Source organism: Paramisgurnus dabryanus, chromosome 2, assembly GCF_030506205.2.
Source record: "Paramisgurnus dabryanus chromosome 2, PD_genome_1.1, whole genome shotgun sequence".
In the NCBI taxonomy this organism is placed as follows: domain Eukaryota; kingdom Metazoa; phylum Chordata; class Actinopteri; order Cypriniformes; family Cobitidae; genus Paramisgurnus; species Paramisgurnus dabryanus.
In genome coordinates, this window is record NC_133338.1 from 44,809,633 (window position 1) to 44,825,183 (window position 15,551).

Sequence of the window (15,551 nt, forward strand, 5' to 3'; positions counted from 1 at the left end):
GTAATTTAGTAATACTGTTACATTTTCAAGCCTTCATTCATGTGCCTTTGTGGTCGTTCTAGAAATGAAACGATGCCCTCTGAAACTGACATGCACATTTGCTCAGCGACAGGAAGTGTGTTTTCAGAGTTGATAAAGTAATAGTTTCCTTTTCTTTTGTATCCTTGTATCTTTTGTCGACCTCCTAAAATTGGCTCTTTTCCCCGACATTTAATTTTCTATTGATGGATTGGATAAACACCTAACACACGAGTCCACACGTGCTGTTTTATTATTAGGTGGTCAGGTGTGCATTAGCGGTTATATTTTTACGTATTGTTTCCCGTTACTCTGTGTATAAATATCATGTACACTTCTGCTCAGCTGAATGAGGGCTTTCACCCTTGTGTGGCTAAGGAATGACAAGAATCACAAACTCTTGACCCAGACCAATTTGATTATCTGCATGGAAGAAGGGAAAAAATAGGAAGATGAAAACAGGCGAAAATAAGAGGTGGAGAGAGAGGCCGAGAGACAGACGAGGGGATAAGGTTAACAAAGCAGTGCTGTCGATGTGGTTTGATAAGTGGGAGTAGATGAAAGCATTCATAAATACCAGGGCTGGCAAGCTTCTTAAAGGGGACGTATTATGAGATTTTTTTTAAATATGTAAAATAAGTCTTTAGTGTCCCCAGAGTGTTCATGTGACGTTTAAGCTTAAAATAACCCACAGATAATTAATTATAGCATTTTAAAATTCCCATTTTTGTAGGCTTTAGCAAAAATTTCCTGTTTTTGGGTGTGTCCTTTAAAATGCAAATGAGCTGATGAAATGCACTGATCGCAATGATGGTGGTTTGTTGCAATATTTAAACACAATTTTGCTGTCAATTCTTGCTCTCTCGCTCCCTCTCCCTCTCTCTCTCTCTCTCTCTCTCTCTCTCTCTCTCTCTCTCTCTGCACTAAATGGCAGTGCCATAATTGGATAGTGCAGATTAAGGGTCGGTATTATTGTAATTGGCCTTGCTACCTACCTCACAAAACAGGCAAAATCTGAACGACCTGATTTTTCACATGCTTGCAGAGAATGGTTTAAACTTAATCACTGGGTTGTTCTTTTTCACATTTTGTAGGTTGATAAAAGCACTGGGGACCCAATTATAGCACTTAACCTCTCGACGCGCACTAATTCGTGGGTGGGATGACATCAGTTTTTTTAACGCTACTAACAACAATATCTATATAACCTACTGTCTACAAACATTAATAATATGAACATTACTATACATCGTTTAAAAGATCTACGGGTTTAGCATCAGTGTATGGTCTCTGTTTTGAGATACAGATGCCCTAGCATCATAAATGTAGTATTTTGTGACAGAAGTCCAGATGACAACATGCAAAATATAAACAGGACTTCTTACCTTTTGTGTTGATATAAAGATTACAAGTCAGATGTGTGAATAACCCATGAAAACCGTCTAATAGAATACATCCAATGACCATTTTTGTCCACAAATGCATATAATCCATGAAATATAGATATATAGTCTGTTGTTTACATCAGATTTCGCATGAACATCTTGTAATAGAATATAATATAAAATCTGAGGACTATTTACGTCGTAACACTTTAGGTTCTAGTAAACAGGTAAACCCACGTTCAAACTTTGTTTTGAAAAGTAGGCGGGAGTATAATACATAATATCCAAACAGCGCTGTCAAATTTTGTGACGTCATCTGACTCGCTCTTTCCTCCAATGACTTTATGGAAAATAATGATAGACAGAATGTGTAGCCAATTAGATAACGAATCAAACGATCTTTGTGTGACTTTATATTCCCTGGTGTGGAAACTGCATTGTATATGCTAACATAAGAAAAAATAATTATAAGAAGAAACGTGTATGCATGGAAACAAAGACTTTTATTTTGAGGCTAACTGGCACTTAGAAAAGGCACTTGTCTTACAAAAACCCTTGCAAGAACCTTATTTTTGGGCCTATTGACCTCAAACTTGAAACATAACTTCTTTAGAATTGTGGCTTGGGATCATTGCATTTCTAGGTTTCAAACACATATTCATCATTCAAGTTTTTTAGTAATAAAAAAGATGTTATGCAAACATTTTTTTTATTACAATGTAATAAAAATGTAATGTTTTATTACTTCAGCTTCTCTTACTTTTACATTTTTAACTTAGAATAGTTATGTGTACACTAAAAATGGTTTAGTAAAAACAACCCTTTTTTAGTCAAAAGTGCTTTTTAAGAGGTTAAACATGTAAAAAGTCAGATTTTCATGCTATGATCCCTTTAAGACCACTTATGTAAAATTTTAGACACTATAATGTTACATTACTGCTTACACTGTTTAAAGTGAAAAATCGGATCAACAAAATCTATTTCAATTGGTAACACCTAAAAAGGTTTTCTTAACTTCTATTTTTTACTTAAAATATTTTTCACTTAAAATATTTTTCACTTAAACACATAAGTTGAAAAAAACTTACTTTTTTAGTTGTTACCAATTGAAGTCTTTTTTTTAAAAGTTTTTTTAAGTTAACTTTTTACTTTTTACAGTCTATAAAAGTACATCAGCAATTCATGCATTTAGACACCTTTACTTTCTGTTTTTCTGAAGTAATCTAGGATCAGCCCGATATCAGTAACCTTGAGACAGTGAGACACACAGGATCAGGGGCTGAATGAAAGTGACAGTGTGTATAGCAAGGTGTGCCGTTCTCATGAGTATTAAATAACAGCAATGCTGCCTAATTGTGATTTTACTGTCCATAGAGCTGGCACATGCACTTTTGCACTCAACACCATGCACCTGCCCCAGTATGAGACACAACAGATAGTCACTGTTCGTGTTGTCAAGGCTGAATGAAGAAATTACAGCGTCCTACACAGTATAATAAATTCTATTATATGAGCATATATTTTTGTTACTTTAACTTAACAAATTAAGTTAAACAATTTTAACTTGTTTTTAAAAATAATGTCAAAATTTTAAATATTAGGTTGAATTGAGTTGCAAAACCGAGTTGTTTTGACTTCATGCTGCATAGTTTTTTTGTGTGTGTGGTTTTGTTTTGTTTTGTTGTTACAGTGCATGTGTTTACAGAAACATGCATACTTGTGCATGTTTGAATTTGCTTGTACACAAGTCTGAGACCTCCTCGAAAAAGTGTATTCTCTTCCATTTGAATCTAAAAATAAAAATGGATAAAATGAAGAATGATGTTGAATTCTACACTGTTTCTAGGTCGACTATGATTCAGGTCACTAAATATTATATTTGTGATGTTGATCATGTGTACTCCTTTTGTCTGAAAACTTAGTATTGTCAAAGGGAAAAATAATGCATAATTGGTGAATTGTCACCGGTTGTCTCACAGTATCTGTGTCCTCTTTAATAATGCTCATGTTCAGACACCTCTTTTTGGAACAAGAGAGTCTTAGTAAAGTGAGAGTGGCAGAACCTGACAGGGGACATGCACATTTGTCATGCATATGGATCTGTACAGTCACTGTGTTTCTCTTAATGATTTTTCCTTTTGTGTATTTCCATTTAACATGTCCAAATAACCCTTTTATTTTCCAAAGGCAAGCAAAGACAAAAAATCGAGGTCAGGGTGTGGTGTCTCACTATTGTGTTGTGCAGATTTACATTGTAATGCATTAAATGACTGTACCCTGGAGATTCTTCTGACTCTTTCTTTTTCTCTGTCTCTCTCTTTTACTTGCTGTCCTTTGCTAAACTCGTATTTGAATCAGCAGCAACTAATGAGGTTGCTATTTTGGATGAATTTGTCCAATCTCATTCATACGTTCATTGGAGTTGGGTGAGGTTATTGATGCTTTTAAGATCGACTATTCAGATTGTAAAATATGTTAAATTAATTTTCCCCTGAGGTGAGGTTGGCATGCGCCCTCCTGATTTTGACCAATATTTTGTGAGGTTAAAGGCAGGGTGCATGATCTCTGAAAGCCAATGTTGATATTTGAAATCACCGAAACAAACATGCCCCAACCCCAATAGAATCTGGACCTTCTTTTGATAGACACGCCTCACACATACGCAACCCAATGTCATTTAGTAGACATGCCCCTTACTGCTGATTGGCTACAAGTGTGTTTTGGTACTCGGCCCAACTCCCTTTTCCAAAGCGTTGCACCCCGCCAGGCCCGCCTTTAATAGACCTGAAGCACAACAAAATTCTTAGACTCATGAAATATTTGCATAGATATATTGCGATAGTCAGTATTACTGGTGCTACATGGCGTTTCGCCTCATGGATTACAGCATGTTGTCATGATGCTCAGTCCAAAACATGTTCCTAAATGTTGGGACGGGATTCCATGGATAACATGTCAGAAGTGCTGGGCACCACATATAAAAATAAAAAAGTACTGGCATGCACCGGCCCACTTTAAGCATTGCATTTAAACAGCAGCCCTTTCAATTTAAAGTGAAAGTAAAATGCAGACGGCTGCACAAATATTTCTATGCAATTTTAAAAAAGCCTCCCTCCCCATCCCGTGATACGGATATAACCGCATTTGTCACATGTCAGTTATCCAATGGGAAAATTTCCTCACCATCACATCCACACATTATTCCCAAAATATGAATACAAACTGCAAGTGAAATAATAAAGAGACCTGTAATAGTATTAAGATAATATAACTAGGAATGGTGATTGGTTGTGCAGTTAATGTGAGTTGTTATATTATGTATATGCAACCTGTTGTCATGGTGATAAAAAAGAGGGACAAAGCAAATGCCCTTAGAAGTAAGGAAGGGCTAAAGGCAGCTATAATGTAAATGTCATAATCCAGACCAGAGCGGGTGAATTATTTATGTGTTATTTCTACATCCGTGGGAATTCTGGGTAATGAATAGAGAGCAGGATGTTTGATTTAGAGTAAAGACACTGCGACCAATGTTAGTTAAGTCTATTCTTTTTTTTATGCAGTATTTGTTTTGTTTCTGACGATATGACGATATACTACACTTGGTGTCAACAGTCTTTGTCTGCCAGGTATGAGGGGAATGTATGTATGCTAGGAACAGCCACACACTTGCATACACCCTTGCTTTTACAGGCTTGCTCAATTTTCAGGAAGATGTTTCACAAGTCTGAGCATGTAGCGGTTAGTTAAATGCAACTTGATACTATCAATGTTGTCATACAGTGTTGCAGTTATACTGTGGTAAATGTACTGTAGGTTTATAGTTGTGTATAAATGTCAGCGTGGGGGTATGCATCTGTCTAATAATTCAATGCTTTAAACAGGGTTTTTGGTTTTATGTTTGCTTTCTGAGATCATCACATCCAGAACAAGGAAAATGATCTAAAACAAGGTTGACTGGTTTTCTCTCCCATCCCATCTCCTTGCTGTATTTCTTTCAATTGCACATCCAAAATAATTTGGTAAACCTGAGAGAAGCTTTTTGAAACATTATGCACAGAAGCAAAAAACATATTTTGGTACAGTTTACAATAAGGTCCTATTTGTTAACATTGTTTATTATACGGCTCATTGGAATGCTTGATTCTGATTGGCCAGTCGCCACATTTGCAAGTTTGTTATTCCCAGCTAACAACCGCTCAAAACGAATAACACACGGTACTTGCATGCTGCAAATCAGGTACAGTTTAATATTACAGAAACATTAAATATAAATATGTCTTTTATTAACATTAATGAAATTATATTTACAAATGATTAAACCAAATAGTGTGTTTGTGACATTTGAATGTCTTATCTTAAAACCAATTACTTATACTTAACCATTATTTAATGTTTCCTACATTATTTATGAAAGGCAGCCGGTTGATAATGTGAAATAAACCCCTTAAGTGCATACAAGACCCTCCGCATTGAACTTGTTCATTGTGCACTATAGTGAATTGTAACAGATACAACTTAACTTTAAATATGCATTACAAAATTATTAAATTAACATAATATGTTGCAGAATAGTGCTCATTTTTAGTTGTTAACTAATTTAACTATTGTTTGTAAGTTGCTTTGGATAAGTGTTACCAATATTTTCAACATTTGCTGCAGTAAGTAGTCATAAGATATCGAGAGAAACGTTGAAAGCAGTGGTCTCCAACATGGTGCCCGCGGGTTGCCCACACAGAATCTGTGAAGTGCTCGCCAATGCACATTCTATTAAAAGTCTAAATTGTAATATTTATTTATTACATATTTTTTACGTTATCTTGGCTTCTTTTATGTATGTTTACATTTTAAACAATGATAAAACATATCAACAAGTAAAATAAGATACTGTATTTTCCGGACTATAAGTCGCTCCAGAGTATAAGTCGCATCGATCAAAAATGCATCATGAAGACAAAAAAAACATATATAAGTCGCAATGGACTATACGTCTCATTTATTTTAAAAATGATTTCACAAAATCCAAGCCTTGAGAACAGACATTTGATCTGGAAAGGCAAATTATTCAACTAAACAATAGAGGGTTTTCACGACGCGTCATCAGAGCGGAGGTCGCCATATTGGAGGCACTCCGCATCTCAACAGAGCACAGGCACTGATGTATATCCCGAATGTCGTCAAGGAAAATGGTTAATTATTGGCGTGTTTGAGGTTGTACCAATAGGACAGATCGAGAAAAACATTTGGAATATTATTGTATTTCAAAAGTTATTAAAAACCAGGGAAAGGAATGCAAGAAATTATCAGAGCGCTTGTGGTTGGCAAGCTCAGGAAAAATAGTATTGTATTCAGGGTTTCCCGCAGAAAATGTGTTAGTTAAGGTGGTAGGGTTGTGCAGGTGGGCGGTTCGGGGGCGTGACAATCAAAGGGGCGGGGCGTATGTGTCATGATGAAAATATTTTTATTAAAAACACTCCAATAAAACTCAATTTTGAAGAAACTATGACAGAAAATGAACACATACTAGATTATTAATTAATTAAATGTTTTATCAACAGGCTAGTTATCCTCCAGACAGTGACAGACCATGTCTTTCTCTCATTTCGGCCATGTGAAGTGCGTCAACGCTATTCTCCAAGATGCACTTGACGGCCTTTTGTGCAGCAATTTTTTTTTTGGATGACCTAGTTAAGGTGGTAGGGTATCCCAGCTTAGGTGGGCCGCCCAAACTGAAAAGTGCTGCGGGAAACCCTGGTATTAGAAATATGATTGAAGTACATAAAGTACAAAACAAGTATGGTTCTACTTGTTGTGCTTTTTTTAAAGAGTATTTAATGTGTACTTTTTAAAAGTATACTTTTAGTGTAATTTGCGCTGCAAAGGCTTAATACCAGTGTGTTTAATTGCTTATAACAAGTTTCTATTGTAATAATATTTTTAATAGTAAATGCCATGGTAAAAACAATTATTGCTTTTATTGTGTGCCTTTTTTATTGTAAAGCACTTTGTTAGGACACTGGCTATTTTAAATTAGCTAAATAAATAAAGCTGACACTGACATAATGGGCTCGGCGTGATGCAACTGAAGGAAGAATCGCTGGGTCGTCACGAATTCAAGAAGAGGGCGCTAACTCGTAGGGATCTGCACCGCCTATAAATTGTAATTTCTCGAAATACAAGTCCTTCCCTATATGCCTTTGCATCTTAGATGCGTTTTTTGTTGTTTAGACATCTCTAAGTTCACTTAAAGTATCCAAAACTCACCAGGTTACCGTCCAGAACGTGACGTCGGTGAAAACCCTCTATAGCACAGAACAGCATGCTGAATAGGTGTCCGTACATTAACGTAATACAAACAGTTCCCTTTCAATACGGTTCACTTCGCATTGCGTCAGTTTGCTGACGCTATGGGGGGGAAACTCCTGTTTACTCCGTGATTGAAGCCTATTGGTTAACGTCTGTAGAAAATACAGACCAATGACGTTTGAGCCCGCGCGGGGGCGTGGCACACGTCCCTATATAAGCCGGTGAAATACGTCAAGAGCTCATTACTTTTCTCCTTCAGCGCGAACCTTCTCGCTGCTCCGAAGAAGAAGCCCTTACTCGCCGTCGATCCAAGCACTGCAGCGGACTACAACACACCAGCGTGTTCCCCTGCCGCTTTCCGGTGAGCCTAAAAGAGAGTATCTAAAAGAGCAGAAGCGCGTTGAGATAATGTCGCTTCGGCATTGCGGCTCCTCGAGCCCCTTTGCCTGTGGAGGATTTCCACAAGGAGTGCGTCATCTGTCTGGGTCCTGCCCACGCCGAGGCCGTACTCGCCGAGGCGGGCTGCGCCCACTGCAGGCTCCTTCCTATCGCGGTGCTGCGCTCCCGCCTCGAGATCTTTAAACGGAAGGCTTCCCGTGCTCTCCCGCCTAAACAGCAGCGGAGCCGTGAAGCTGGAAGACGCCCTGAGACCGAGTCCACGCCGGCTCATCCCCCGCGTGCTCTGTCTCCCCGCCGTCACCCTGTCACCTTCGCCCATGAAGACCTGCGCCCCCTGCCGAGTGCTAGCGGCATGGTTTCCTTTGGGTCCGGTGACAACTTGGAAGTGATGTCATCCTCTGAGGAGTTAGAGGATTGGGCGGCTTCGGATGACGACGCCCACGCAGCCGCCGCTGATGAACCTACCGAGTCGCGTCCTCACGACTCTGAGCTCATCCGCATCTTGACGCAAGCTACGGCGGAGCTCAACATCAAGTGGTCGCCGCCGTCAGAGCCTCAACTCAGCCGGTTGGACGAGTGGTTTCTGCAGCCCGGGCGCCGTCAATCGTCCCGCCAACGGCCGGCGCCGTTTTTCCCTGAGGTTCACCAGGAGCTCACCAAATCTTGGCGTGCTCCCCACTCCACCCGAGCTCAGAGCGCCGTCTCCCACGTCCTCTCCGTAGTGGACGGCGCCGACGAACACGGCTACTCCAAGATGCCGCCGCTCGAGGAAACTGTCGCCGCCCATCTCTGCCCGTCTTCAGCCGGCGGATGGAGGGCGAAGTTGAACCATCCATCAAAGCCCTGTCGCCTGACATCGACCCTGGCGTCAAAATCTTACGCCGCTGACGGCCACGCTGCATCCGCTCTCCATACGATGGCGGTGCTGCAGGTATACCAGGCAAAGCTCCTCCGTGACATGGACGAGACAGGTCCGGACCCGTCGACCTTTCAGAACCTGCGCAGCGCGACTGATCTGGCCCTTCGCGCCACTAAAGTCGCCACTCAGGCTGTAGGAAGAGCCATGGCCAGCCTGGTTGTTCTGGAGAGACATCTGTGGCTGAACTTGACGGAGATAAAGGACACGGATCGGGTTGCCCTTCTTGACTCGCCCGTGTCACCGTCGGGGCTCTTCGGCTCCGCTGTGGAGGGGTTCACCCAGCGCTTCACTGAGGCACAGAAATCGTCGCAGGCTATGCGGCATTTTCTACCTAAACGATCTGCCTCAGCGTCTGAGACCGGCCGCCCAAAACCGCCGCCAGCTCAACGCCCTAAGCCAGCACCAGCTCAGCCCCAGCAGAGAGCTGAACCGGAGGTCAAGCGCCAGCGTCCTGCACGACCGACTGGCCCGCCTCGACGCCGCGGTCCCCGTCCTCGGATTACGCTGGACCCGACGCCGGCGCCGCCTCCCTGAAGAGAGTCTGAGGAGGAAAAGAGGCTCTGGTCCCGCTTCGGCCGGCCCGCCCTCGAAAGTTCTGCGTGTTTCAGTCCCCTCGGGCGCTGGACACACCCTCGCTGTAACAGCGAAACACAAATTTTTACCTTTTCACAAAAAGAGCAAATTTCCTCCTCTGTACACACAAACACACACACACGGCTTAACGTCCATAAGCATATCGACGCTCGCCGTCAAATTTCACGTTTGGCAATCCACCCCCGGTATGCCGGGCTGGATTCTAAACGTAATCCAACACGGTTATTCACTCCAATTCGCCCGGAGACCACCCCGGTTTCGCGGCGTTCTCTACACCACTGTCCCAGACGATCGTATGCAGATCCTCAGGGAAGAGGTGCGTTCTTTATTACTAAAAGACGCGATAGAGACGGTCCCGGCGGATCAAAGCGAATCAGGCTTTTACAGTCGTTATTTTCTCGTTCCAAAGAAAGACGGCGGCCTCAGACCGATATTGGATCTACGCGTTTTGAATCGCGCTCTTGCCAAACGGCCGTTCAAAATGCTTAGAGCCAGACGAATCATGGCGTTAATTCGACCGGGCGATTGGTTCATATCAGTGGATCTGAAAGACGCTTACTTTCACATTCCGATAGCGCCACGTCACAGGCCGTTCCTAAGATTCGCGCTCGACGGGACAGCATACCAGTACAAAGTTCTGCCCTTCGGATTATCTCTGGCACCACGCACATTTACCAAATGTGCGGATGCGGCTCTCGCCCCTCTCAGACAGAGCGGCATCCGCATATTGAATTACCTCGACGATTGGCTTATTCTAGCACAGTCAGAGAGGGAAATTACTGCGCACAAGACCGTTGTACTCCAGCATTTGGAGAATTTGGGGTTCAAAATCAACCTCCAGAAGAGTTTGCTCACCCCCACGCAGCGAATCGCGTTCTTAGGCACGACGCTCGACTCATTAAAGATGCGGGCATGGCTTACACAGGAACGCGCGCTCACGGTCAGACGCGAGGCGGCATCGTTCAAAGCGGGTTCACATCTCCCTCTCAAACGATTCCAAAAAATGTTGGGTCTGATGGCAGCAGCATCCCCACTAATACCGTTGGGAATGCTGTTCATGAGGCCGCTTCAGTTTTGGTTGAAAGCGAAAGTTCCGCCCCGTGCTTGGTTGTCGGGCCGCTTATTAATCAAAATCACGTACAGCTGCGTGAAAGCGCTTTCGATATGGACATCCCCTCACCTTTTCCTCTCGGGCACGGAGCTCGGCTCCGTGAGCAGGAGGAAAGTGGTGACTACGGATGCATCTGCGACGGGTTGGGGCGCTCACTGCGACGGCGAGCTCGCCTTCGGTGCGTGGAACAACCAGTTGTCTCAGCTACATATCAACCACCTCGAGATGTGGGCGGTTATCTTGGCGCTACGACACTTTCGACCGAAACTCCAACATCAACACGTTCTAGTGCGGTCGGACAGTATGACGGTGGTTTCGTTCATAAACCACCAAGGAGGGCTGAGATCTCGCTCCCTATCCAGGCTGGCGAAACGGCTTTTATTATGGGCTCACGCGAACGTACGTTCGTTAAAAGCGACTCACGTACCGGGTGTAGCCAATACGGGTGCAGACATTCTCTCGCGCAACGGTCCGCCGCCGGGAGAATGGAGACTGCATCCTCAGACGGTCGAGAGAATATGGACCGTCTTCGGCCGGGCGGAGATCGATCTGTTTGCATCAGACGAGAACGCGCATTGCCCGATCTTCTTCTCGAGACATCACGATGCCCTGTCGCAAGCATGGCCGGCGTGTCTTCTGTATGCTTTTCCTCCGGTGGCCCTGTTACCACAGGTCCTTCAGAGGATAAGAGAGACGAAATGCGCGATAATTCTGGTCGCCCCGTTTTGGCACAATCAACCATGGCTCCCCGACCTATGGCAGCTGAAAACATCAGCACCATGGCCAGTACCGCTGAGGAAAGACCTCCTATCTCAGGCGAGAGGGACGATATGGCATCCACAGCCGGAGCTATGGAATCTACACGTTTGGTCTCTGAACGGCAACCATCACGCCTTTCAGGACGAGTGTTAAATACTCTAACTGAAGCTAGGGCCCCATCTACCAGGCGCCTTTACGCTCAAAAGTGGTCTATTTTTTCTGATTGGTGCACGACGAAAGACTTAAACCCAAACACCTGTGAAGTGGAGCATATTCTCTCCTTTCTGCAGGAAATGCTGGACAGCGGTCGCGCGCCCTCGACGCTTAAAGTGTATGTGGCGGCGATAACGGCGAATCACGCCCTTATCGCCGGTCGCACCGTGGGAAAACATGATCTCATCATTAAATTCCTCAGAGGCGCTCGCAGACTAAACCCACCGCGACCTAACACGGTCCCGTCTTGGGATCTGTCCACGGTCCTGAAAGCGCTGCGCGGTCCCCCTTTCGAGCCCCTCGAACAGGCTGACCTGCGCGCTCTCTCGTTTAAAACCGCTCTCCTCCTGGCGTTGGCATCGGTTAAACGAGTGGGCGATTTACACGCGTTTTCAATTGACCCGTCGTGTCTGGAATTCGGTCCTAACGATAGCAAAGTGATCCTTAGACCGAGAGCGGGATACATTCCTAAAGTTTTGACCACGCCATTTAGAGTTCAGGTGGTTTCACTTCTCGCCCTTCCGACGGCGGACGGCGAACAAACCCCGAACACGCTCTGCCCCGTCAGAGCGTTAAGAATATACACGGACCGTTCTGCCTCATACCGCAAGTCAGATCAGCTGTTCGTAAGCTTCGCGCAACATTCCTTAGGTATGCCGCTCACTAAACAGAGGCTATCTAAATGGATCGTCGAAGCCATTGCTTTGGCTTACGCCTCCCTGAATGAACATTGTCCAGTTGGTTTAAAAGCTCACTCCACGAGGGGTATGGCTTCATCTTGGGCTTGGTCTACGGGGATTTCTATTGTTGACATTTGTAACGCGGCCGGCTGGTCCTCGCCGTCTACGTTTGTCAGATTTTATAGCCTGGATGTCCCTGCCTTACAAGCACAGGTCTTATCGGCTTAATGATTCACGCGACTGCGTTTCTGTATGCCTTCACGGTGCGTTGCTAGCTCACCGTCATGGCTACCTATTAATAATTCACGCACAGCTCGCGGCGCGCTCAGGGAACCCGCCGTCTCGTGCTCTATTGTATATGCATCATGGTGCGTTTAGAAACTTCACTGTATGCGTATTACTGTCTCATATATGGTGCTTACACTTGCGCTCGCTAGAGCTATGTATATGCTGGGTTAGGGCCACATGCAGTGTCTCTCCGGTAAGGGCACCTCAGTCCGTTGTGTATGCACGGCGGGATGGGATTACGTTCCCCCATAGCGTCAGCAAACTGACGCAATGCGAAGTGAACCGTATTGAAAGGGAACGCTTAGGTTACTCACGTAACCCCGGTTCCCTGAAATAACGGGAACGAAGCATTGCGTCGCTGGCCGTGCTACAAACGTCTACGCAGCGAGTGTTATTCGGCTGCGCGCTTCAGTCGAATAATAATGAGCTCTTGACGTATTTCACCGGCTTATATAGGGACGTGTGCCACGCCCCCGCGCGGGCTCAAACGTCATTGGTCTGTATTTTCTACAGACGTTAACCAATAGGCTTCAATCACGGAGTAAACAGGAGTTTCCCCCCCATAGCGTCAGCAAACTGACGCAATGCTTCGTTCCCGTTATTTCAGGGAACCGGGGTTACGTGAGTAACCTAAGCGTTATTTACACGATAAACAATAGCATACAGAACATACCTGGAAGGCTGAACAGGCTAAATAAACAGAACAAGCCAACATGCATCAAGTTTGCAGGCTCGTCATTCCACATCACTGAATTCATTGAATTACATAAATACAGGAGCAGCACATAGCGTACTCTCACGGCTGTAGACGGTAATGTTGCTGACTATAAGTCGCATGACCAGCCAAACTATGAAAAAGTGTGACTTATAGTCTGGAAAATACGGTAAGTAAAACCAAAATGTTTTGAGTAGACGATATTAAAAGTAGCCCTCCAAATTGTTTTATCAATTGTAATAGCCCTTGCTCACAAAAAGTTTGGAGACCCCTGATCTAAAGCAAAATTAATTTAGATAGTCACACTATAGTAACTGTTATTAATTACCACATCATCATTGGCTATTATCGCATCTTTTTCCCTGTACTGTATAATTTGCTGTTTTTTTAGTTTGTTATGTCTTGATCCAAGGCAAACAAAAGAAACATTTAAAAACTAAATAAATATACAGCGTCTTATGAAAACCAGGATTACATGAAGACAACGTTGCACTAAGAGCAAGATAACAAATGTGTCGGCATGTGAGTCTCTTGCTTGGCCTGTTTGGACTGGAACCAGTTCCTAGCAGACTTCGACCAGTAACCCATGACCCTCACGAACACTCAAGGGAACGTTCAACTCAGCAGCTTTATCTGCATTAAAATACACACTGGACAACACGGGAAAGCAAAACATGATGAAGAATGAGAAACGACTGGGAGGAGCGAAACTCCAAAGTATTTACAGTCCAGATCTGCTTTGTTTATTGTGGAAGTTTACGACCGCATTTCTCAAAGCGCTATACTGCGTTCTTCTCTTTACAAGTTAAAAATCACGCTCTGGTCTCTTTGAGGATGCATAAGGCGCCAAAAGTGAGAAATTAGTGATTGTGTCATAAAATTTCATTAAAAAGCTTCGATTCATATGCAGTTATACACTGTATGCCCGGCAGTCAGTCTCTGGACCTCTGCTTAGTGTCATTTTAACTTACAGACAGTGTTGACATTTGTCACATTGCTGAAATGATTTAATAAGGAAATGGAGCTGAGTGAAATTTATTTCCTCTTCTGTGGAAATACAGTTTGTCTTTCTGTTGTGCTCTCATCATAACTCTTGCTCAGGGTTGGCTGTTACTTTTACAAGCGATCAGACATTTCATTTTCTCCTGGTGGACGATAGACGGGCATTAAAGGGGGAACCTGAGGCACATTTATAAATGCCAATATAAGTAGATGGTGTTCCTGTAGCACAGTAGCAGTGTCTTCAATTGGTGGCAGCCCATAGCTTGTGAGTGTGATTTTCCACTGAAAGAAATTGTACTATATAGCTTGAATTAATTCACTTCAGATTAAAGCATCTGTTGAATGCAAAAATGTGGCGTAGATAAAACTTTTGACTTGGGCCAGTAGATGGCTACCTAAGAATCACTAGAGGCCCCTAGCAATCACATAGCAGCTACATAGCAACACCCTAGCAACAGGTTTCATCTGCAAGCACCATTAACATTTTCTTTTAAATATGGCAAAATTATCTTTATCCAAAAGAATATTTGAATAAATCCTTGCATTTGTTATATATGTCACTTATAATTTTCTCTGTGTCTTCTTTTTCAACAGGAAGTGGAAGTCCTGGACATCAGTCAAATCAGGGACACCAGGATAGGAAAATATGCCAAGATGCCAAAGGTAAATGTTTTATGTGTGTATATGTAAGCGAGATTCAGTAAGAAGGTTATGTTTGGACACCTCACTGTTTATGCATCAAGATAATGTGCATGGGTGGTAAGGTTTAGCCCCCCCCCTTTTTTTTTTTAGGATGCACGTTCGCGTGAGCAATTGGGTGTTAAAACAGAAGAATTGCTGACCATTGTCCATGGCAATGACTTGGTCAACATCTCCTTCCTTAACTTCCAGGCTGTGCAGGATGGGTGTGCCAAGGTAACCACGACGACCAGCATCTGTCACCTAGATACCATTTCCATGCTATCTCTCTTTGCCTCTTTCTCGCTCTCTTTTTTACTTTCTGCCTTTTTATGTGTTCCCTCTGAATCAGTGTCATTGGATAAATCTGTTTTTATATTTTTGTTTTACTTGACATACAATACTGTATTCAATAATTTATAGTTGTTTTGCATTTACATAATAAATGTGTAAATGCATGCCAGTTCAGTTTGTTTAGTGATATGAA

At 43.2% G+C, this 15,551-nt stretch overlaps 1 protein-coding gene across 1 annotated transcript in view; it reads left to right on the forward strand.

Annotated features, from left to right (window-relative positions):
* The window catches only part of plcb3 (phospholipase C, beta 3 (phosphatidylinositol-specific)), a 65,041-nt gene that overhangs the window by 23,278 nt on the left and 26,212 nt on the right, over positions 1 to 15,551 (forward strand). Inside the window, exons 3-4 of the mRNA XM_065289010.2 lie at positions 14,981 to 15,049; positions 15,179 to 15,301. Of these exons, the coding sequence (XP_065145082.1) occupies positions 14,981 to 15,049; positions 15,179 to 15,301 (192 nt within the window). The remainder of the gene's footprint in view (positions 1 to 14,980; positions 15,050 to 15,178; positions 15,302 to 15,551) is intronic.